Source organism: Xenopus laevis, chromosome 1L (genome assembly GCF_017654675.1).
Source record: "Xenopus laevis strain J_2021 chromosome 1L, Xenopus_laevis_v10.1, whole genome shotgun sequence".
NCBI classification, from domain to species: domain Eukaryota; kingdom Metazoa; phylum Chordata; class Amphibia; order Anura; family Pipidae; genus Xenopus; species Xenopus laevis.
This window is the reverse complement of record NC_054371.1, coordinates 147,931,549-147,955,895: the sequence shown is the minus strand read 5'-3', so window position 1 is coordinate 147,955,895 and position 24,347 is coordinate 147,931,549. Positions and strand designations below refer to the sequence as shown.

At 35.2% G+C, this 24,347-nt stretch overlaps 1 protein-coding gene across 4 annotated transcripts in view; it reads right to left on the bottom strand.

Moving 5' to 3' along the window:
- Window positions 1–11,475: 11,475 nt before the first annotated feature.
- Window positions 11,476–24,347, bottom strand: part of sass6.L (spindle assembly 6 homolog L homeolog) — a 41,847-nt gene continuing 28,975 nt past the window's right edge. The window contains exons 13-17 of one of the 4 annotated variants that reach the window (XM_018244090.2): window positions 21,990–22,126; window positions 17,942–18,106; window positions 17,050–17,147; window positions 13,811–13,899; window positions 11,476–12,895 (exon numbers count right to left, since the gene is read on the bottom strand). In XM_018244090.2, coding sequence (XP_018099579.1) covers window positions 12,804–12,895; window positions 13,811–13,899; window positions 17,050–17,147; window positions 17,942–18,106; window positions 21,990–22,126 — 581 coding nt within the window. In that variant the 3' untranslated portion in view covers window positions 11,476–12,803. 4 annotated transcript variants of the gene reach the window in all.

Below are 24,347 nucleotides of genomic sequence, written 5' to 3'. Positions count from 1 at the left end.
GGTTCAAAAAATTCACTAGTGATGGTCAAATTTGTCCCGTTCAGATTCGCTGAAAAATGTGCGATTTTATAGCGAAATTGGCAAAATGCATTGAAGTCATGGGGCGTCAAAATTATCTTGACGCACGTCAATTTCGAAGCCTGGGACAATTTTTATACGCCCACCTATTTGTTCCAAATGCATTACAGTCAACCGGCGTCCAAATAATATTGACGTGCTTCAATTTTAACACTCGCGACTATTCGCAAATTTTAGCAGTTTCGTGAATTTATTCGCAGAGATTCACCGCAAATTCGCGCCTGGCAAATTTATTCAACCATCACCAGGATTCACTCTTAGATGTGAATATGAGTTGTGCAGTTTCAAATTTAGTTTAAAAGGATAGAGAACAGGAGTGCCCATACTTAAAGGGGAAGTAAAGTCTAAAATAGAAATGCTGTATTTTGTATACTAAACATAAGCATGAACTTACTGCACCACAAGCCTAATCAAACAAATGATTTATGCTTTCAAAGTTGGCCACAGGGGGCTGTCATCTTGTAACTTTGTTAAACATCTTTGCAAGACCAAGACTGTGCACATGCTCAGTGTGGTCTGGGCTGCTTAGGGATCATCATAAATTATCAAAACAGCACAAGTCAAATAATATCTGCCAGAAGCCGGTACAGAAAGACTGATTAATAATCAGAATATGCAGACTGCACTGGGTCCTACAGTATGTTGTCATGTAATCTAATGTGGATTTTATAATTTTAGTATTGCTTAATACACACTTTATACAACTCTGCAGAATCAGTGGCTGCAGCAAAATAATCCTCCAAACAGAATCCCAGTTTATCTGTTTAAATCTGGCTCCATGATCTTTGTCCCTGAAGCTCAAAACATTAAAGGGGATGTAAAGGCAAAAATAAAATCCAACTCGCCGACTGCTCTACAGGGAAACAAACAAAGCTGCTTGAGTTCTGCATGGCTGGGAAGTGAGCGGGGGCTCCCCCTGCTGTTCATAAGTATGATTGTTTCCCTGCCCAGCAGTTAGGGACCGACAATTCCTATCCACAGCAATAAATGAAGGGAGAATTTAATTGCATACAATCAGGTTTCTTATAAAAATGGTACACATCTTTTAATTAAAGTATATTTGAGATAGGTTTCTTTTTCATTAAAGAAAGTAAAAATTGTATTTTATTTTTTTGCCTTTACATGCCCTTTAAGTAATTCAGGGTCTACTTTTAGTGATGTTGTCCCATTATGATCTACATACATAATATCACTGATAGCATAATGTTCCATGTAAAATATTACCTAAATATTATATTGATTTGTAATAGAATTTATATTACTATATTTATAAACAAACTATTTCTTATGTACAGTAGCTTTAACAGCATAAATATCTGAATGACATGCATGAATAGTAGAGTGATTTAGACAAGCTGTTTGTTGACAGTGTCTTGAGATCTACTGATCACCAGCAAAAGATCTACTGGTAGATCCCGATCTACCTCTTGGTCATCCTTGATATGCTGTAAAAACTGCCTTTAGGAGGGGCTTGGATGATTTCTTGAACAAGCATAATATCGAAAACTATTGTGATACTATAACCTACTGTGGGTATAGATATTGGTTAATATAATTCATACATGAGTGTATAGATAGGTCTGTATAAGCATGTGTATACTGTATATGGGCACTGGGGTTCATTTAGAGGGATACAATTTGATGGACTTTAAGGCTAGACAATCAGATCAGCATTGTTTTTGACCTATGCATTACAAGATTATCCAGCTCATAGATTAAGGAGAACTAAGTAACATCTATTGAGGGATCGCATTTATGCTTCGTATGCTCTAGGTTGTAATAGAGACGATAAGCTTAGGTGACATCAAATATTATCGGTATATGACTATGAATATTTTCATTCATCGGTATAGTATCATAAAGTGTGGTTACATACTGTATATCAGAGAAGCTTGTTCTTTAGGACCAATTACTAATCCAATGCAATACACTGGTTTCTGTGCTACTAGTATAATCAGCCTTGCATTGTGAATTTTATATTGTGCATACTATAGACTGTGAGTTGGTCACAAAGTTTAATGACTGAGAGCAGCCTGCAGCAGTGTTGCGCAGAAAAAACGTATAGCATCTTTACAATATATCATTGCCGACAAGGCTGTGAGTCGATCACAAAGCTTAGTTGACTGAGAGCAACCCACAGCAGTGCTGTACATCAAGAGAAAAAAAATTGTGTAGTATCTTTACACTGTATCACTGCCAACAAGATAATGGTCAATAGTTGGGTTTAGATACATAGCAGTGGGGAGGGGAGGAAAATTAAGAAGGCACCCACCCTCCCAAATTTGTACGTGTTGTGTTAGTTGTCACAATTGTGGCCTATGGTTATTTGGATACAGGTTAAGTTGACATGGTGGGTATGTCAGAGCAAGGACAGTTCATGGGTTAAAAATGTACTGCTCGTTGTCACAGCTGGCAATGGAGCTAGTGTTTTGCAATTCCTAATTTAGCAAGTCACACAATTTATTCTATGGTAAATGGTAGTTCCCTCTCTGATAAGTGAAAAAAAAAAAATATGCATATATAACATCCAAAATAAAGGTGCACAATGTGGTCTTGAAAAAGGTCTTTGGTACAGACCGAAAGGTTGACCCTCCAATTTTAATAAGTCAAAATTATTATTTTTTTTGGTCGAATAGGTCCATTTTCAATCGAATAGGTCTGTATTCGGGCGAAAGAATCGAAGGAATAGTGCATTCTATGGAATTCGCTTCGAAGTTTGTCCCAAAAAAAACGTAGATTGTTCAAAGTCGATCAATTGACTCCAAATAGGTTCTAGGAGGTCCCCCATAGGCTAAAACAGCAATTTGGCATGTTTTAGATGGTGAATGGTCGAAGTCGAACTTTTAAAGAGACAGTACATGCTAAATTTCAATATTCTAATTTTTTCCAAATTCAAATCGAGTTTGAACTATTCTTAGTCGAGGTACACAAAAAATAGCTTGAAATTCTAATTTTTTTCATTTGAAAATTCACCTCGATCTGATGGTTATGTATTGTGATTTCTTTTTGTCACTCAAAGTCTGTGGCCAGTATTCTTTTCCAATGCAAGAAAGCTGTGTAAGTGGTCATGTATTACAAACATCATGCGATATTTTACACAGCTTTTAAGTAGTTTTTTCATCAGATTTTGTTTTATACAGCATAATAAATATGCTCCTATATGTCTCCCTGCAGTTTTGTGTTTTTAGAACAAAACGCATAAAAAGAAATGTCCTAATCATCTCTTTATCGGTAACATCTTTAAAAAATGTATTCAAGGTAAAAGTAGGACCAGTTTTTCTTGCTTGTTGCCACCATATTTGAAGCCCAATTCAATGGAATGATCTGTTGAGATTGTTATGGAAAGATTATAAAAACATGGAATATGCATAAAGATGCCATCTGATACGGTTATCTGTAAACCCGAGATTTCAGCCAATAAATGGTACCATGTGACCACATAAAGAGAGAATATTAAGCAGTAATTCAGATCTTCTCATGTTTTCTCCTGTCCTTTGCTTCGGTTTTAGTTTGTTTTTTTTTTTGCATGGTCAGATTTGTGTTTCCCTTTAAAATTGGTAGCATTAAAGCAGATGTTCATATTCAACTGAAAATTGAATGTATGAAGAATTCCTAGAATTCTATTCTATTATATTGTTGTTCTTGTTTTCCACCCCATAAAAAATGAATTATGCAAGATTATTTGCCTTCCTTCTGTCAGCAGAGTACAGACCAACATCCTTTGGGTATAGGAGAATAAAGTTTATTTCAAGCCACTTTTGTATAATGTTCCTTTTTATATTTTGCATTTGTGACTGAATAGAATCATTGTTAAAACTCTTGTTTTGTGCTTACATGTTCCATTAGCAATGACTTATTAAACTGTAGTGTTGGTGGCATTTTTTTCCCACATTTTCAATCATGCCATTATCAAAGGGACAATATGAGGAATTTCTAAATTAAAAAAAATATATTTTTCTGAAAATTTAAAAAAAATGTAAAAAAATATCCCACACAATAGACAGAAATTTAAAAGGAGTCAAGCAAAAAAACAGTATTAAACCACCATTATATTTTTTTATAGTGATTGAATTGTAAATGACATCACAATAAACATTACCTTAAAGTACCATGATTGTTCCTCCTTCACTTGCATTGTGGCTGTTAAAAATACATTGATAAAATTATGACATACTTGCATTGCTTTTTTAAGGAAAAAAAAGTATTTGTCATTTATTAAATGATCCTTGCTTAAAGGACATACATGTATTTTCTCTGGGGGCGCAAAAAAGTTAGGCATCCCTCAGTGAAATAAATTGCCAAGTTTTTTTCTTGGGAAAAAGTGTGTGCCATCATTTTACTTAACTTTCTGCCTACATACCAGGGATCCCTTGTGCTGATTCATGTTCACGCATGCGCAGTACAGTAAACCAAGCACGTTTTACTATGGTGTACATGTGCCACTGGGGGGGTCATTTATCAACACTGGGCAAAATTGCCCATGGGCAATAATCCATGGCAACCAATCAGCTTGTTGCATTAATTGTTCTACTTGCAGCTGGCTTAAAAAACTGATCGCTGATTGGTTGTTATGGGCAAATTTGCCAAGTGTGGATAAATGACCCCCACTGATATAAGCCAAAGGAATTAAGATCTAAAGGTAAGGAAATGGAGGTGCTGTGCTAAACATTTTGGCACCCCAATGAAATAGGCTTAACATGTCCTTTATATCTTGTCATTGGAAGACCTATCAAAGTAAGGTCAGTAAACTAGCAAATCCTTGCACATTTGTGCCTCCCATGTGGAACATCATAATCCATTAAAAATGGCTGATGTTTGAATGAATCTTTGGCTCTGGTCTCCATGCATTGCCCAATATAGAGTTCAAAAAGTTGTGCATATATTTGTATATAGTGCTGCCTATTTAATGGATGACATATAGGAAATACATAGATTCCCCTTGTGCAGTCCTACTTTGAATGTGCAACACACCTTGGAAACAGACACTACTACTTCCTTGGCAGGTGTTAAGCACATACTTCCCTGACTTGACTGCATTGCTCTTTGCACTGTAGCTCTAAGTATGGACCATGCAACATAAATCCATTGTACTTTTACATTTTTTACATATCCAGAGTTGTCCCATTAATTATATGAGTTACACTAGGTCTGAGGCAATAAAGAAAAGAGAACATTTTGGAATTCCAAAAATATTAAAAATACATAAAAAACCCGTCATGTTTGTTTGTATATATATATATATATATATATATATATATATATATATATATATATATATATATATATATATATATATATATATATATATATATATATATATATATATATATATATATATATATATATATATTATATTTAATAGACAACTTGTTTATTTTAAGCCATTTATTACTCAATTTCTCTTAATCAGCAGACTGTATGTTTTAGAAGTCTCACATGGTAACACTACAACATAAAACCACAAATAAAGAACACATTTCTGAACATTTCAGTCATTACATACACCATAAATGAGCTCAGTTACAACTACGTGTTGTCGGACATGTGCAGCTTACCTGGGCTAGTTATTTATAATAATTGTCAAAGCAAAACGTGAGTTTCCCAAAAAATCAAACAAAAATAACTAAAAGTGCAGAAACATTTATTAGGACATGGGAGACAGAGAGGCCTAATGTATTTTGTGCCTATCGGGGCACTTGCGCACAGGCTGGTCCCAATTGGTGTATCTTAAAATAGCTTGGTGTACCTTTAAATAGCTTCCTGTGTATACATTTGCGTAGCCTTTGATTAAGTGCTAGCTAAGGGCACAAAAAGTCAAAGGCTTTTTTTTTTTTTAAATGTTTAAATAACACACAGCCATATGGACGCGAAAAGGGTAGAGGTTTCTGCTAGAATTGGTGCCTGTGTATTTAAGCAGGCTGATTTTAGCCCATTTGGCCCTATCACCCTAGGCAACCCGGCCAGTCAAGGCGCCGGCTGAGCTCTCGAATGCGCAAAATCGTGCTTGCGTACAACCACAAAAAGACAGAGAAAAATCACAAAGAGTCTGGGAGAGATGGGACCGGACTAGGGGTAGGCGTCAGAGAAGGTAAAAGTGCATGGCAGAATCCCAGCTTTGCACCCTAGCCACGTGCCTACTAGTTCCGGTCTTGAAAATATAATATGAAAAATATACAAATTAGCTGAAAATCCAAAATTAGAAACAAGATTATTATTTAAAGGGAGAGACTAATTTAATATGTCAAACGTTGCCATTAACTCACCTTGCAAAATGCCTTTGCCATAAATGTTACACTTTTAATTAAAATGCTAGTGGTTTGCAATAACAGTAAAGTATGCCAGAAACAAGCCCTTTAATCCATTTAATTGATAATCACATACATTCACCAATAAGTTCATTAACTCAGTGGATTTCCCAACATGCCAGCTGAAATCTGCAAAATTCTTAATTGTAATAATTTTTTTCTTTTTTTAACGGACACGAACAAGGCAGATATAATTTCAAACTGTGTAGCGCGTCACCTCCCACTATGTTTGCAGGGAAAATGAATCACTTTGAAGATAAAGCAAATTCTGCAGTCGAAATTTTAAAAATATTTGATGGAAAATGTGCCTGTCTGAAATGGTTAAGACAAAAAAAAAAGGGAAACATAAAAAGCTTTGCCATTCAAACAACTGTCCCATAAAGAATTTCCAGGCACGATTAATTCATCATGTTATTATTGCCCAATTATAACTGGCGTCCCTTTTATGTACACAAGAAGCATAAAAGGCAGTTACTCTTTAAGAAGACTGAGCAATTTGCATAACTTTACAACACTACTTTTCTCTAACTTTGCCTCTTTTCAAATGTAAGTATCAAGATTATTAGGATATTGTTGAGTTTTTCATGCAATTTCTTGATTAGGTAGCTTTTTCAAGTGCTTTATGCCTCTCTAGTGCAATTTAAAATATGCCTGTTAATAACCCAGTGATGCTACTGCTTTTTCTTTTTTTAAACAGCTTGAATATTTTTCTGTAGATTTTATACATTGCACCTTTTACATAGCACTTGCTCCACCTAGTGGTCATTCATTAGCAAGTTTAGCAACCAACCCTGTCAGGAGCCAGCTACTGGTTTTTATATTCTTCAAACACCTATCTGGTGCAGGGAAGTGATTGTCCTTCAGAGACAGATACTAAATACTGCTATATATATATATATATATAACCTATATTATATGCCTACATATCTGCAAAACATGAAGAATTATTACAATTTATAACAGGTAAGAGCGAAATAACACACACACACAGATAGGCTGTGCAACATAAATAAAATGTTTCTAATATGGTTAGCCAAAAATGTAATGTATAATGGCTGGAGTGACTGGATGTCTAACATAACAGAACACACCTTTCTGCTTTACAGCTCTATAACTCTGAGTTAGTCAGTAACTTTAAGGGAGCCCACATGGGACATTTCTGTTCAGAGAGTTTGCAATTGATCCCCAGCATTCAGCTCAGATTCAAAAGCAACAGATATGACCATGTGCCCCACTCTCAAGTCACTGATTGGTAAGTGCTTGGTAACCAATCAGTGAAAATCATTAAGAGATGAAAAGCAGGAAGTAGCGTTCTGGCTTTAGATATTATGTCGCCAGCTTTTTTACATTACATTTTTGGCTAACTATATCAGAAACCTTTTTTTTTTTTTATTTTGCAGCCTATTCATCCAGTTTTTATTTTTATATTGAACAATGACTTCAATATAAGTCAATTAAGGAAGCAGATAGCATATTTCTTAATATAATACAAGACAGAACTGCTAAAATGCTTACTGCATTATTATTCTCCTGACTTGCATTTTATAATTAGTAATGCACACCTTATACAGAATCAAAGGCCCATGAGCCCGTCACACACTTGTTTTTTTAATAATTAACAATGCTTGCATCATTTGTGTGAACTAAACAGCACATCACATCTGCTGATAAAGAAGCAGCTGTTGAAAAGATGCATTGGTTGCACTTCATGCACTAAGCAAATGGTTTCAGTTTGTCTGCATTAGGCACATGGCACGGCTATGGTTCCACAAGAATCTGATTAAACTAAAAAAAAAATCTCCTGATTCTTTACTACAACATGGGGTGAGGTTCATAGATTTCACTGTACATCCACCTTTTGCCTGTAAAACAATGGTATTTTAAAAAGGACCTGATGCAGTCTGTGTAGTGGTAAATACATTTAGTGGTATGATGTATGTCCGACCTCCCCAGCAGTAGAGGTGCAGTAAGTTATTTACTATTTCCAATTTCTATTCATAAAAGGATCAAGAATAATGGAATGGTTTCTCGTACCTTTAAATGTAATATTTGCGGTGTTCAATTATCACAATGACATCATTGATTCACAAGTTATAGCATGCCAAGATAGACCGTTTTGGAGGTTAGGATGCACCGCTTGTACTGGTAGAGATGTATGTGCTAGTAAGAAGGGATTCTGTGATTTGGAATAAAGTTGTGCTTTAAGGTTATCCTATAGCAATTACTGCCTTATTAAACCTTTAAACATTTGCCTGTATTATTTAATCGCTCACCTTAAAACCTTGCTGAAAGGTATGAAAAAACAGGCATTTAGCAGTCTGCCCCCTCACCCCACATATCTTCTTAGAAGGGCTTACAAATACATTTTTCATTAATAGCTGCATAAATTAATCATACCTACTCCCCTTAATCTTTGACAAGGTCAACAACACTTTCATCTCTGATACCACGTAAAAAAAGAATGGCAATGGCCTATATTAATGACCCAATCAGAAATGTATAATCTATAGCGTCAGCAATATAGTCTTTTTGAATAGATTCTGTTTGATGACACTTGAAGGGTTAAGTACCTATTCTCTAATGTATGCATCATAATATGCAGGTCTATCTGTTATCTACATGGTCATTCTTCACTAGGGATTTAGTTCATTCAGTAACACCTAAAAAGGTTAAAAGAAGCATGCACAAACTTGCCCTTTTCTATACTTCTCTACTTTCTTTCTATAGGATTTATAGTGTATTCATCCATTTATAAAAACAATTCTAAAAATTTCATAGGCGTGAATAGAAAGAGGTGAATTAAAACATTAACCTCATATTTTGATAAGTCTGCCCCTTTTTCTCTTTAGATCCAAACAACTGATTTATAAAAAATCCCCCATACCGTTGATATCTTGTATAGATTCTACTGCGGTTTCTAGATGAGTGTCATTGGAAAAGAAAGGCATTCATCCTTAAATGATATTACAACACGTGTTACTTTAGTTATTAAATATTGTATATCTTTTTTATGCTACTTGTATAAACTGAACAAAAGGAATGATGATAAATAATTTGTTCTGATTATTTCAAAATTCCATTCAAATCTCTAATTAACTTAAAGATGGATCTGTGAGACATAAATCAATAACATGCTTTGTTGAGAATATTGATAATATATTTTGAAAGAATAACTTGCATCAATGTCAATACAAACTAATCTAGCAGCATCTGTGTTATTTAGAATTCACTGATTTTATTTCCAACTTCCTTTAAGGCATACAGTACTGTCATATTAAAAGACCAAGTTACATCAGTTTACCTCTTGTGCTTCTAAAACCATACTTCAATTGGAAGGGAGAGGAGATGGACTCCATGAAGATCCAAAACTTGCATCCTTGCATGCATACGGACACTTCTCCTGTAACAACTACATACAAAACTTACATTTAAAATGTTTGAGGGTAGAACTAGAAGCACTGACAAAACAGACCAAAGAACTGGGGGGCCAGCTCAAACAATGGGCCATAATTATTAAAGGATTTGTGGGGCATTTTTATCCAATGGTGGAACTAGTGTTTGATCTCCTATTCATATTGTATTAGCTTTGGTAACTTGGACCCTTGCAAACAGACTGCAGAAATTGCAAACTGGAGAGCTGCTGAATAAAAAGCTAAATAACTCAAAAGCCACAAATAATAAAAAATGAATACGAATTGCAGATTATCGCAGAATAATCAGTCACTACATCATACGAGGGGACAGATTTATTATGGGTTGAAAGTAAATTCAAATTTTCGATTTGTATTTTTGGTCAAAACTCACTTATTCGAATTGGGAGTAATCCAAACTTGATTCAAATTCAAACCTTGACCCTGGGAACAATTTAAATTCAACTATTCGCCACCTAAACCCTGCCTAGTTCTTGAAGAAGTCAATGGCAGCGGTCCAGTGACCCATTTAAAGATGTCAACAGACTTTGACATTCAAGTTCTGTTTTTAAATTGGAGTTTAGCCGAATTTGATTCAAATTCGATTTCAGTTTTCAAGTCAGTAATATTCGAGTTTCAGACGTTCTAATTTTTTCTTAAATAACCTCCCATTCGAATTTTATTTGAGTAAAAAAAAAAATTCACATGAATCTGAAATTCGACATAAAGGGGCCTCTAAAAGTTCATTTAAATGTGAAAACCCCTTTAAAGGGGAAGTAAAGCCTAAAATAGAATAAGGCTAGAAATGCTGTATTTTGTATACTAAACATAAACTTACTGCACCACAACCCTAATCAAACAAATGATTTATGCTTTCAAAGTTGGCCACAGGAGGTCACCATCTTGTAACTTTGTTAAACATCTTTGCAAGGCAAGACTGTGCACATGCTCAGTGTGGTCTGGGCTGCTTAGGGATCATCATAAATTATCAAAACAGCACAAGTCAAATAATATCTGCCAGAAGCCGATACAGCAAGACTGATTAATAATCAGAATAGACAGACTGCACTGGGTCCTGTGTTGTCATGTAATCTAATGTGGATTTTATAGTTTTTGTATTATTTAATACAAACTTTCTCCAACTCTGCAGAACCAGTGGCAAAACAATCCGCCAAATAGAATCCAAGTTTATCTGTTTAAATCTGGCTCCATGATCTTTGTCCCTGCAGCTGGAAACAGTAAAGGGGATGTAAAGGCAAAAATACAAATCTCTACACAGTTGCCGACTGCTCTACAGGGAAATAAAAAAAAGCTGCTTAAATTCTGCATGGCTGGGAAGTAAGGCAGGGGCTCCCCCTGATGTTTTATAAGCATGATCGTTTCCCTGCAGCGCAGTTATGGAATGTCTGACAATTTCTATCCACAGCAGTAAATGAAGGGAGAATTTCACTGCATACAGTCAGGTTTCATATAAAAACAGAACACATTTTTTAATTAAAGTATATAGGAGATAGTTTTCTTTTTCATTAAAGTAAAAATGGCATTTAATGGTTTTGCCTTTATATGCCCTTTAAGTCAAGTGTTTGAATTGGGCTTGTTTTAAGACATAAAGCTTTCATAATATGAAAATACATTTATATATTTAGGTAAACACATGATGTTGTAAACAGGGCTGCTTTATATTAATTACAATAAATACTTTATTTTACAGATATAAAATATGAGAAAATTGCATTCTTATATACTGAAAGATTCAACACAGCACTCATGATGTAAACATATTAAAATACACAGTATTGGAATTAAAGCATAAAACTAAATAGTGTGTGTGTGTGTATGTGGGGGGGTCTCCCTGATATTACTTTTACCAATCGACATTTCTGATTTAAATGCTACCCCATTCTAGCAAAGAGAGAAACGGGAAATATAATTAGAAAATCCATATTAGGAAAGATCGGTTTGAAGAACTCATCAACTGAGACAATATTAGTCTTTGTTTCCCTAATACTGATATGAAAAGGTTTATACGGAAAAACATTTCTGAATTCAAGAGTGGTAACATTTTTTTGTGAAATGGTTGGAATCATAGTAGCTTGTTCCAATTTATGAGAAACTTACAAATTAGAAGATAATTATTACATTTGCTAATAATAAATAATTCCAGTAATGCATACAACAGTTACTGAAACATATGCGTGTTTCCGTCAGGCAGGTAAAATATTTGTTCATCAACATCTTGATTCCAATAGGTAATCTCAAGTTTTCATCTTTACAAAATTTAAGCAAGTGACCACAAAGAGCATACATTCTGCCATATGACAAACACAAATCCCTTTTATATTCCTATCCTTTTATATAGAATTTTATTACAAACACAAATATACAAACAAAAAAATATACATATCAATACACAAGTGTAATTGTCTCCCTCAAGGTATGGCACATTGCTAGGTTGTTAAAGCACAGAAATCAAGACACCCCATGGTGTGCATGTAAAATGACACTGCCAATAGAAAACATCCAACAAGACGCAACGTAAAAAGAATCTTGCTGCTTACAAAGATGAAGACAATCTGACATACTATGGGACTATCTCTAGCATTCTAGCATTCCCTAGAGCTGCCAGATTATTACTCCTTGCCTGAACCCAGCTGTTTAAATAATAGACAACCAGAAAATGCACCAGGAAATGCACCATGATGGGATCTTGAAAACCAAAGTTAAGACTCAGCAGATTTAAATGCACAGAACTATGTTATAGAAACATTTCTGGCTAGCAGACATTTGCACCATTTTTTTTTTTAATGACCCTTCAAGTTGAATAATACAAATGCCAAACACTGCAGCAGTAGTCTAGAACAATACAGGTCTAATTATACATATATTTTTGGATATAGCACTGATTTGGCAGTTTTTTATTCACCATATATACTTCCAAAGTCTTATTTAAGCAAGCTCATTTTTATATGATGTTTCCAGTAAAAAGCCATATAAATGGATTTAATGTTTCTTAGGAAGCAGGAAGCCTGGACTGTTGCCCCGGGAAATAAGCAGATAGAATTGGTGAACTTCCAGACTTTGGTAATGCTGGTCTGACTGGAACTAAAAGAAACAAAAATAAGGTAACTAATACAAAATGAGTTTCAAAAATATAAGAAGCACAGAAAAGTATAGCTTTGTATTAAACACAATAGCAGGCAAGGAAAATTTTATATTGTGATTCATTATACAATGACAATGTATTTCCTGCTTTAAATTCCTTTTTTCCATTTGATAAACATAAGATATACGTATATGGTTAGCAAAAGCCAAGCTTACAATGTTAAAGAGTACTAATGAAACATGTGAAAGCAGCAATCTATATCAATGGCATTGCTCTGTAGCATTACATAAACGTTACCATCAGCATTAAGTATACTGCTAATAATTCTAACCCCCTTACAAGTTCCTTTAGAACTAGTTTACATTATGGTGACACAACTTGTGATAAAGTAAATGCAATATTACTATATGAACTATATTTAAATAAGTAACAGAGACTGTTGGTCTTGAATTCAGCAAACCTTGGTTTGATACAGCATTATTTTTGGTCAGTAACCTAAAATAGTAAAACAAATGGTGTTGCTATAAATATAGTGCACAGTGATCTGTTATATGAAATGAAACCTTCCTATTCATTTGAATTGACATGTTTTCTTCTATTCATATACAGAAACTTTTCCAGCAGACAAAACCCTACTCCCTTTATACATATCGCCCACATTGTATAGGTTTATTATTCAAAACACGTGTGCATGTGTCTTCAATTCCTAACAGAGCTCATTTTCTGACATTACTCTTTCCAGAGGGCTGGAAGCATTTTCTCACTGATGACTGAGTTATTTGGAAGATTACTATGTGTGCCAAGCACAACATAAGATATGCAATCTTATGATATACTTTCTTTGAATAAAGGACCCGCATTTCCTGTTCCACTCCTCTACCTGCCTCAAAAATAAATTAATATAAAATGTATACCTGTGCCAGCACTGCTTCCATTTCTTTGCCCCTTAACCGGAACACTACCATTCTTCTTTAGGTACTTCATGTCCAGCCCAACTGGATCACTAGAATATATTAAAATAGCAATCATAGGTTAATCCATTCATAAACCATTTAATATTCACATGAAAAATGTGTGTCAAAATATAACAATGAGAATCTTTAATAAAGCTGTTTACAGAACTACTTACTGTCCATGTATATTTATTTCTTCTAGGACAGTGATCGCCAACCAGTAGCTCCTCAGCAACATGTTGGTCACCAACCCCTTGGATATTGCTCCCAGTGGCTTCAAATCAGGTGTTTATTTTTCAATTCAAGGCTTGGAGGCAAGTTTTAGTTGTCAAACTGAGCATCAACGTAGGCTGACAATCTGGATAGGGGCTACCAAATGGCCAATCACAGCACTTGTTTCATGCTTGTGTTGCTCCCCAACTCTTTTTACATCTGAATGTTGCTCACAAGTTCAAAAGGTTGGGAATCCCTGTTCTATCTTATATTAAGTTAACATGTACCAGTAAACTACATATGTATCTACACATATATAACAAGATTTGTTGTTTCTTTAAAAGCATTTGTAAGAACTTTGTTTTAGTCTATAAATAACTGCAATGCAAATAAATATACACTAAATCCATAAAGGGACTTTAGTGTCTATACTGAAGACCGCTTTATTAAAGCAGCATATCATGTCTCTCAATTAAAGTGCGATTAAACCAGTACTTTCACAAAGTTGAAGAAGCACGAGTTAACAGATTCTTAAAAAGAGAAATACCTCTTTGAGATACATCCCTTTAGAAAGATTGTGAAGGGTATATACCCTAGCTATACGAACAAACAGCAACAGTCTCAAGAGTTTTTTTCCAATGAAATCCCTTGACAAAGTTTTTCCGAAATGTTGGGGTTTCTCACCTTTTTTGACGTCTCTACTTTTACATATCTGCTAATTTGCAATGTGAACACTGGTGGTATGTTTATGCTATTGTTTGTAATATAAATATATTGTATATACATGTTTTATTTGCATGTTTTATTTGCATATACAATGGTGTGCTATATTTACTAATATGTGCGCTGGACTATTTTAGAAGGCGTATGTTGTTCTGTTTTGGTCATAATTGACCTAAGGAAAATGGCAAGTTCTTTTGCACCCACATTAATATAAGTACTGGTATATGTCTCGGATAAAGAGTGTGGAAAAAAATAACTTTTTGTATAAGTAGCATCAACAATACATGTGTAGCTTTACAGAGCATTTGTATTTAGAAAAATATAATGAAGGCCAGCCAATTGAAAAGTTACTTAGAATTGCCCATTCTAGAACATACTAAAAGTTAATTTGAAGTGAACTACCCCTTTAATCATAGCCTATAATTATATGTTGAGTGCAGTGCATGATATACATAAGGCTAGGGTGTGCCCAACAATTGTTTGAAATAAAATCGACTTTCTTCTTAAAGTGATATGGACACTAAAAAACTACTTTTTAAAATTGGAATGTACATTAAAAATTACCTATAAGTTATGTTGATCTTTTTTGCTGAGAGGTTTGTTTTTGTAAGTAATTATTAGTTGAAGTTTCTAAACCTGACTTTTGTCAACCTGGCTGTCCCATCTCAGCCTGTCAGTTAAAGTTTCTAATGCTAACGGACTCCTGCTGCACAATTATGGCCACCCCCTAATACAGAAACATGTAGCAGTAAAAATGTTATTTCAACCAAGTCAATTAAAGCCTCAGTTACATAAATAACTAAAACAGAAATATCGTATTGGTGAAACAGATGTATTACAGTTTACTGGCATTTTTATAAGAAAAAAGAGGGGGGGTCTCTAACCAAATATCAGCAGCAGTGCAGCGGTTTCTAAGTTAGAAATATAAATACTTCAGCAGACGTAATAATGAGAAATGGAAAAAAAATGTTTAAAGGCAATTGGAAAAATGACAGAATTTGTTACAAAATATCCAGTAATGTGTACCCTTTGTAACTTTTTCAACTGGCTAACATAGTAAACTTTACCAGTTTTCTTTTTACAAGCTTAATTTCTGTTTAAGTTATAAATTAAGTAAATAAATGGTTATGGACCATTTAAATAACATTGGGAAGTTGGAGTTTGAAATGATTTACTCTAAATGCTGCTTGACTTCGGTACTCAGATAAATAAATCTTCTTGAGGCACACAGGACTTGGCAGCTAAAATAGACTTTAGTCAACTTGCTGATTCCCACCTGGGAACAAAACAGCAGTTACAATCAGCTTGAGCTTTCAAGCTTTAGAGGTGGCAATTACAAACTTTTATTTGAAAACAATTTATTTATGATAGTTATTCATGTTTTTGGAAATTTTTTCTCATCTGCATCAAGTTGATCCCCAGCTAAAATATATGCAAAAGGTAAGTGTTGTAACCACAGCATTCTCTGCAGTTTTTAAAATGCAGTTATGCATGTATAATTTTTTTGTAAGGTTATTGGTTAAAGGGCAAGTATTTTGGATACTAGTGTTACTGGCTTGACGTTGGCAGTATACATTATAGGTCTAAATAAAAAATCTTCTGCTTACCTATATTTTACTTAGTGCATCAATAGAATTTATTGCAAAATTGCTGCAAAATTTTTTGCATGTTTTGCGAATTTCGCAAGAACAGACAAATTCACCCATCACTTGCGTTAACCATTCAAGCTGTGCAATATTTTGAAGGTTAGTTATACATTCTCGTAATGTTTATAAAAATATATACATATTTTTATCCCACTACTCAATCAGGAGTACCAAAATATGTTAATGTTGTCGGTATCGACCAGTTAAAAAAAGAATCAGTCCAGTGACAGTACCCTTTATAACATCACAACAGACACTTTGTAGTGCAGTTAAACTTGTGTGTGCCTGTTTGCCTAAGAAAAGTCTTTGTTAAGATATGGTTTTTGTGCTTTCAAAGACAGTAAGGAACATGGCAGTGAGAGCTTCAACGTAGTACACTGGACTGGCCTGAGAGCTTGCATGGGCTACAACTGTTTAGCAGCAATCACTTCACTCACACTCTGCTCTAGCAAAGCAGAAATGTGACAAACTGAAATGTCTGTTGCTAGAGAGTATTTGGTTGTGTTTTTAGTTGTACACAATGTTGTACATAATGGGTGTCGACTATTCCACAAATTAGTCATGTCTGGACAATGTTAGCCATGTAGTGCACTGCAAGAAAAAAATGTAATAACATACCAGGAGGTAGAAGGTAAAATAGGTGTTGATGTTGAAGGAGCAGGTCTTGGTTCCACAGCAGGACTGCAAAGAGCAGTTGGACTTTGGTTGAAACGAACCTGCACGAGGGAAAACATTTGGAAAAAAATAAAAATAAATTATATATATATATATATTTTTATATATATATATGATTACTGCAATGATGATTAAATAAACTAATTTTGTATTGATGAAATCCCAGGAGTGTGTGTGAGTGTGTGAGTGTGTGAGTGTGTGAGTGTGTGAGTGTGTGAGTGTGTGAGTGTGTGAGTGTGTGTGTGTGAGTGTGTGAGTGTGTGTGTGTTTTTTAAGTGGAGAAACTACCTGATCAGAAGACAATGCAGGCAGGCAACCAATACCAATACTGCAGAGTGGTCTCACAAAGTAAGGAAAACATCTGACATTAACCTTTTTTTTTGCTTACAGATAGTAATAAGAACAACATTGTGACTAATTTTAATAAAGTAATTCGTTTTGAAAGTGTGAACAAATTCTTACACCCATATGTCATAACAGACCCTCTGTTTGCCCAGTGTTAGCAACCACAAAGATGGTTCATTTTTAACAGCTGACCTATAAATGCCAATTGGTTGCTATGGGTGATGAGATTAGTAGAAAATGTTGTGCCTTTTATTACATAATTCCATAAGTGTTTTAACAATAAACAAACATGAACGTTTTGCATAGTGGTATGTGAAAAACAAAGCTATAACATTTATTGATGTTTTTGATATGTAATATGAATTTCCCTAACACCTTAAACCCACTATTATTAACATCAATAAAAGTTATAATACACCTTCTTAGTGTGTCCCCATCAAAAGTGTGATCTAAGCCTAAAAAGATATTAATAAATGCAAAATACATTTGCCTTAAAAGCTGCCTGGGGATTGAGTCTGGTACCAAGAGAGATTGAAGATGGTGCACTCATTCCAGGAGCAAAGTTCTTTGGATAGAAGTTAGAAACGAAAGCTGAGCCTATAGGCTGAGTTATTGGAGAAACCATATAGGGATCATTTCCAATTGTAAATTGAGGCTGGAAAAAAAAAAATACACCATTGCAAAATATTTTAGAAAAATGCAGAGGTAATCACATAGGAGGTTACTTCCTTGATCCTACACCTCCAAATACAATACTCTTGCGCATTAATACCTTGCATTGTTTTTTTTATTAAAAGCACTAATTTCAATTGCAGACAAAAATGAATATATAAAAACCATAAAAAAGAAATCAAGTTGTCTTTTAATCCACAAGACACAGAGATCCAAGTGTCACAATATTGCCATTAATAGCTCTTAAATGTAAAGCCTCTAGCCATGGCCAAATAGAAGCCTTTTAGTTCAATTCCAAGTCAAAACTAGAAAACACACACCTTCTTGAGACTACTGTGTGGGTCCATGCCTACATAAACAGTAGTTTACCCACAAGACACGGTCACATTTGCTTGAATCACTGATATTTTTACAATACAAGCACACAGTGTAGTTCAGCATAGATTTGATCAGTTAGGACTTTTTAGCCTGTTCAATCAAAATCTGAAAAAGTACCAGTTATCAAAAATTAGCTCTTTTGGAACCATAGGCAGGCAAAAGAAAGCTTTAAACTAAGCAAAACACATTCCTGCTAAGCAGTTGACTTAAACAACATGTTAGTGTTCTTACAGACACATGAGAAAAATCATAATAATTTAGTAGGGCACTGAGCATGTTAAAGGCAGCAGGGGAATAAACATTCAGATTGCTAATGATAACAAACCTCTATGCTTTTTCCATCAGAGGTAGTGTGCACAGATGGTGTACAAGTAAGTCAAGAGCCACTAACACTATTCTTCCCACATGCTTTCCCAATGCATTTTACTCAGTTCACAGATACGCCTTTCATGGCCTTTTTTTTCCTCAGAGAACCTGAGGGATACATTTCCAGCTTTACAACACCTGTCCATATAATCTTAAGTTTTTTTTTCACAGTGAATGTTATCAGATTTAGTTTATCACCATCTGTTGCACACATCAAAAGCTCAACAAAATATGTCTAACATACATATGGGAATAATGTTATAGTTTTCTATTACTTTTCTATTCTATAAAAAAAATCACATTTTAGATTTAACAGTAAGGGTTAACCATAAACACCTTGTCTGGTATGCAACCCATACAAAATATTTTTTTTGCTTTTACATGTATCTAACCTCTTTAATCACATTCTTTGGACAGATGAAACCAAGATCAACCTCTACCAGAATGATGGCAAGAAAAAAATATGTAGAACAGCTTGTGATCCAAAGCATACCACATCATCTGTAAAACATGGCGGAGGCAGTGCATGGCTGCCAGTGGCACTGGGACACTAGTGTTTATCCATGATTTGACACAGGACAGAAGCAGCCAAATGAATTCTGAGGTGTTCAGAGACACTATCTGTTCAAATCCAGCTAAATGCAGTCAAATTGATTGGGAGGCGTTTCATAATGAACCAAAACATACAGCCAAAGCAACCCAGGAGTTTATTAAAGCAAAGAAGTGGAATATTCTTGAATGTCCAAGTCAGTCACCTGATCTGAACCCAATTGAGCATGTATTTCACTTGTTGAAGACTAAACTTTGGACAGAAAGGCCCACAGACAAACAGCAACTTAAAGCCGCTGCAGTAAAGGCCTGGCAGAGCATTAAAAAGGAAGAAACCCAGAATCTGGTGATTCAGGCTGTCATTGCCAGCAAAGGTAGTATAGAAATAGAAGTATTAGAAATAAACATTTTAATTTCAGTTTTTTTAATTAGTCCAATTACTTTTGAGCCCCTGAAATGTAGTGATTATGTTAAAAAAAAAAAAAAAAAAAAGGCTTTAGTTCCTCACATTTTTATGCAATCTTTTTATCAACCCACTGAATTAAAGTTGAAAGTCTGCAGTTCAACTGCATCTGGGTTGTTTCATTTAAAATTCATTGTGGTAATGTACAGAACCAAAATTAGAAAAAAAAGTTGTCTGTCCAAATATTTATGGACTTAACTGTATCAGACCAAGAATCGTAGATTTCAATTATTACACAGAATGATGCAAATATTAATCAGACATCTCTTTGGTTGATCATTATCATAATGATCATCATAATGAACATAGCTCATTGGCCATATAACACATTCTGTAGGCTTTTTAATAACAAAAGGGGTATTGCTACTGGCCAGTTTCACTACCCATCTGCGAAGGCAGTGTGAAGTTTCCACTGATCTGCCAGGTCACCAAGCAAGTTGACAGTTGTTTGATTTGGGTGTCTAGGTTATGGGCCAAATTGAGCTGATCTTTAACAAATGGCCCAAATTAGAAGCCTGTGCAGCTCCATCTCCATTGTATGGCCTAGTGCAGTCCCCAGTTGGATTTACTTGTCAGCCTACTAGTCCCATGTATGGGTCAAATAAGCTGCTGAAACAGTCACGAGTGATTAAGTCAGACTGAAAACTCAGTATAGGCCCATAGCCAGCTTTAGAGCACTACGGGAAAATTACGCCAGAATCAATGAGAATCGTTGTGCCATGCAAATTTGTCTGCTACGTTTAAAAGCCTGTCGTACTTATTTCTTCTCTTCCTCCTTGTTTTACTAACAACCCACCTAATCGTCATGCCAGATCAGTCAAACTTTATGTAGATTCACCAAAATGCATGTGATTCTTTAAAAGCTAATGCTCCGTTTTTTCGCTGGCCAATCCCTCGCTCCACTGGTTTTAAGGTTTTAATTGGTCACCCTAGCTTTTAGAAGCCTTTGTTGCAGCTAATCAGCAAATGTTGCATTTAGGTTACATATATGCAACATAACATGGCAATCTTCTGCTCTACAATTGGCAGACCTAAAGTTTATTAGTTGTCACAGTTTCAAGTTTCAGTCTTTGTCTTTCAGCTGCTGCAGCTCCTTGAGGAGGGCTTAAAGAGGTAATACCAAAAAAAAAAAAAAAAAAAAAAAAAAACTGAAGGTAGTATACTTTTTAGACCAATCGCTTTAGGGTAAGTCATACTGAGCGTTTCGGGGAAATTTAGTCGCCTGGCGACTAATTGCCTTGTCTTTGCGGCGACCAATCTCCCTGAACACCTTCCCTCACTCTGCGCTGGCTAAAACGAAAAATCGCTGGCGCTAATCACATGCGGCAATTCGCTTTCTGAAGTTGCCCGAAGTTTCCTCGTGAGGCAACTTGCAACTTCAGAAAACGAATTGCCGCGTGCGATTCATGGAGAATGGTCTACGCAAAGATGAGGCGATTAGTCTCCAGGCGACTAAATCGCCTTGAAATGCTCAGTGTGACCTTACCCTTAATGGAGAATACACAACAGAGGAATAAGTTATGCACTGTAAAAGATGTGCAACTTAAAGTGCTAGGAATGAGGTCCAAGGCGGATATTGGGGACACCTCTCAATTAACCAGTTTCATATGGCTAGAAATAGAGAGTGATGGGTTTTTACTGGTAACTGTTAAAAGTTATGTTTGTCATACACAACCAATTTAATGTGGGAGGATAAAAGGACACACCCAGGTTTCTGTGTTTTAGCTAGACTAAAGGTGTACTAATTGACTTACTAACACTTCTGTCACAGCTCATAAGGCAAAAAAAGTTACAACTGAAACTGTAACAGAACACTCTTATTTTACTTATTTTTGCCAATTTATTATTCTCTGTCCTTTATCAAAACCAAATTAGACAACTCCCAGTTTACATTTACATATGCCTAGTCTATACAGGGCACTGCACATTTAAAAACTATTGTAGCCAACGATTAGGATAATCAATTGTTGCAAAATGTTTAAGTTAATCCAAAGGAAGTGAAAATCAATTTATGATAAGCAAAAGCACAGCACTAGGCTATGGCAATCCGATATAAAATAATGTTTCAGTTATTTCTCACTCTCAAGAGGAAACAAAGAAAACATCTTACCTGAGTGCTCTGCATGACTCCTACATTTGAAGCTGAGCCAACAGTCTTAAGTGAACTAGGCATTTCATGTAGTCCATGTGGTCCTTGCAAAGTTGCGATTTTGTTTTCATTTAACTGCTTATTAAGCCAAGCAATAACTAGAAGAAAAGTATGTGTGGTGTAAACACGAGATCTGTGTTGAACTGAGCGCTGGAAATCAAATATCACTAGTCAACTAGTTCACTAGTAAAACACAAAAACATTTTTATCCTATCCTAAACAAGCATACATCATAATTATTTGGTAATTTCAAGTTCCTATATACATTAAAGATGACATTTTTTTTGTTGCATGAGATACAAAGATTAATGAGATGTTCAGCAGGCATGTATTCTGGTTAAGTGCCATCCTATGCACTGGATCTTCTTGCACCCATTGGTGCATGTGCACAACGTATTGCGCATACTTGTGACATCACTCATCCTGATCGGCAGCCAATACCATCCTACCCCTCCATTCTGCCACCAGATCTCGCAGGAATATATCCGGCGGCAGGGAAAAATGTATCTTTTTTTTTTTTTATTACACAAAAAAGATATTTACCATATGTGTATCAGAGGGCCACCCCTTAAAGCTGCCATGCTCCTACTAATTCTTTATAATCGTTTGGCTACAATAATTGCTACTTAGTCAAGAAGTATCCAGCAGTAGCAGGGAAATATTTTTGTGGGAAAAAATATAGGCACCCCGGGAGCCGCCCCCTAAAGCTGCCACCCTAGGAATAGGCCCTTCAGTATCAGTTGTCTGTGCTTTTGATAAGTCAAGTTGTATCATAGCGCTGGACCAAAACTGTTAAGAGTGATAATATGATCCTATAATTGATAGGATGTATCAGTATCACTTTAATTTCCCAAAACAAAAACTTCTGTATTTATTTTTGTTTTGTTATTTTAATTTCCCGTATTTTTAATTGGGTCTGTCCAACCGTTGGTCTCATTCACCAACCGCTGGGAAAAGTAAAGGAAATTCACTAGGAATGAACAAACATCTTATTGGAGACACTGCCTGTATATTTTAAAGGAAAACTGTACGAGTGAGGGGGAAGCCCTTAGTACTACATATGCCCACAAACAACGTATGTCTCTATAAAAATATCTGTATTGTAAAACCCTGCTCGATCTAAATAAACCATTTTCATAAATATATACTTTTATAGAAGTATGATTTATTGGTTAATTCTAAATAGAAAACTGCCATTTTAAGTATTAAGGGTCCCCAAACAGTAAGTCAGTGAAAGAACAAAGTTCTGTCTTTAGCCTCCACACTTCTTTCTGTTACAGCTGCATTATTTTTAGCCAGGTGATTTCTGAAGCAGCACAGAAACCATCATGAAATGGTGGCAAGGTAAGAGATGTAAAAGAGCAATATGTATGGATATATTACAGTTTTGTAAGATTATTCAATAGGCCACTTTATATGATATAAATCAGTTAGTTAAGTATTGATTCTGCGGGTAAAAAAGTTTCTATTTAGGATTACCCAATGGCAAACACTCCTAGAAAAGTATACTATTATAAAAATGGTTTATTTACATGAAGCAGGGTTTTAATAACACAAAAATCACAGAAATGTGTTCAAAATTTCATAATTTGGCAAATTTTGTATGAGGAGACAAACCTGCTATTTATAGTTGAGAATATTATTTAATTATTTAACCTCTTACTTTCCAGGGAATGTACATTTTATTGAAACTGAGGGGGAAAAAACAATTTGGAGAAGGGCTATAACTGTAACATAGTTCTAGAAGTGAACTATTCCGAACTGTCCTCAAAATAATAAAGGTGTAATTTTGAAGGGGTATTGGTAGTAATGCAAAACACAATTAAAATGTTTCAGAGAAAGCCCATTTTTTAAACTCTAAGGGGCCGATTCACTAAGCTCGAGTGAAGGATTCGAATGAAAAATACTTCGAATTTCGAAGTATTTTTTGGGTACTTCGACCATCGAATGGGCTACTTCGACCTTCGACTACGACCTTCGATTCGAACGTTTCGAACGAAAAATCGTTCGACTATTCGACCATTCGATAGTCGAAGTACTTTCCCTTTAAAAAAAACTTCGACCCCCTACTTCGGCAGATAAAACCTACCGAAGTCAATGTTAGCCTATGGGGAAGGTCCCCATAGGTTTGCTAACCTTTTTTTGATCGAAGGATTTTCCTTCGATCGTTGGATTAAAATCCTTCGAATCGTTCGATTCGAAGGATTTAATCGTTCGATCGAACGAAAAATCCTTCGATCGATCGAACGAACGTTTAGCGCTAAATCCTTCGACATCGATATTCGAAGTCGAAGGATTTCAATTCGAGGGTCGAATTTC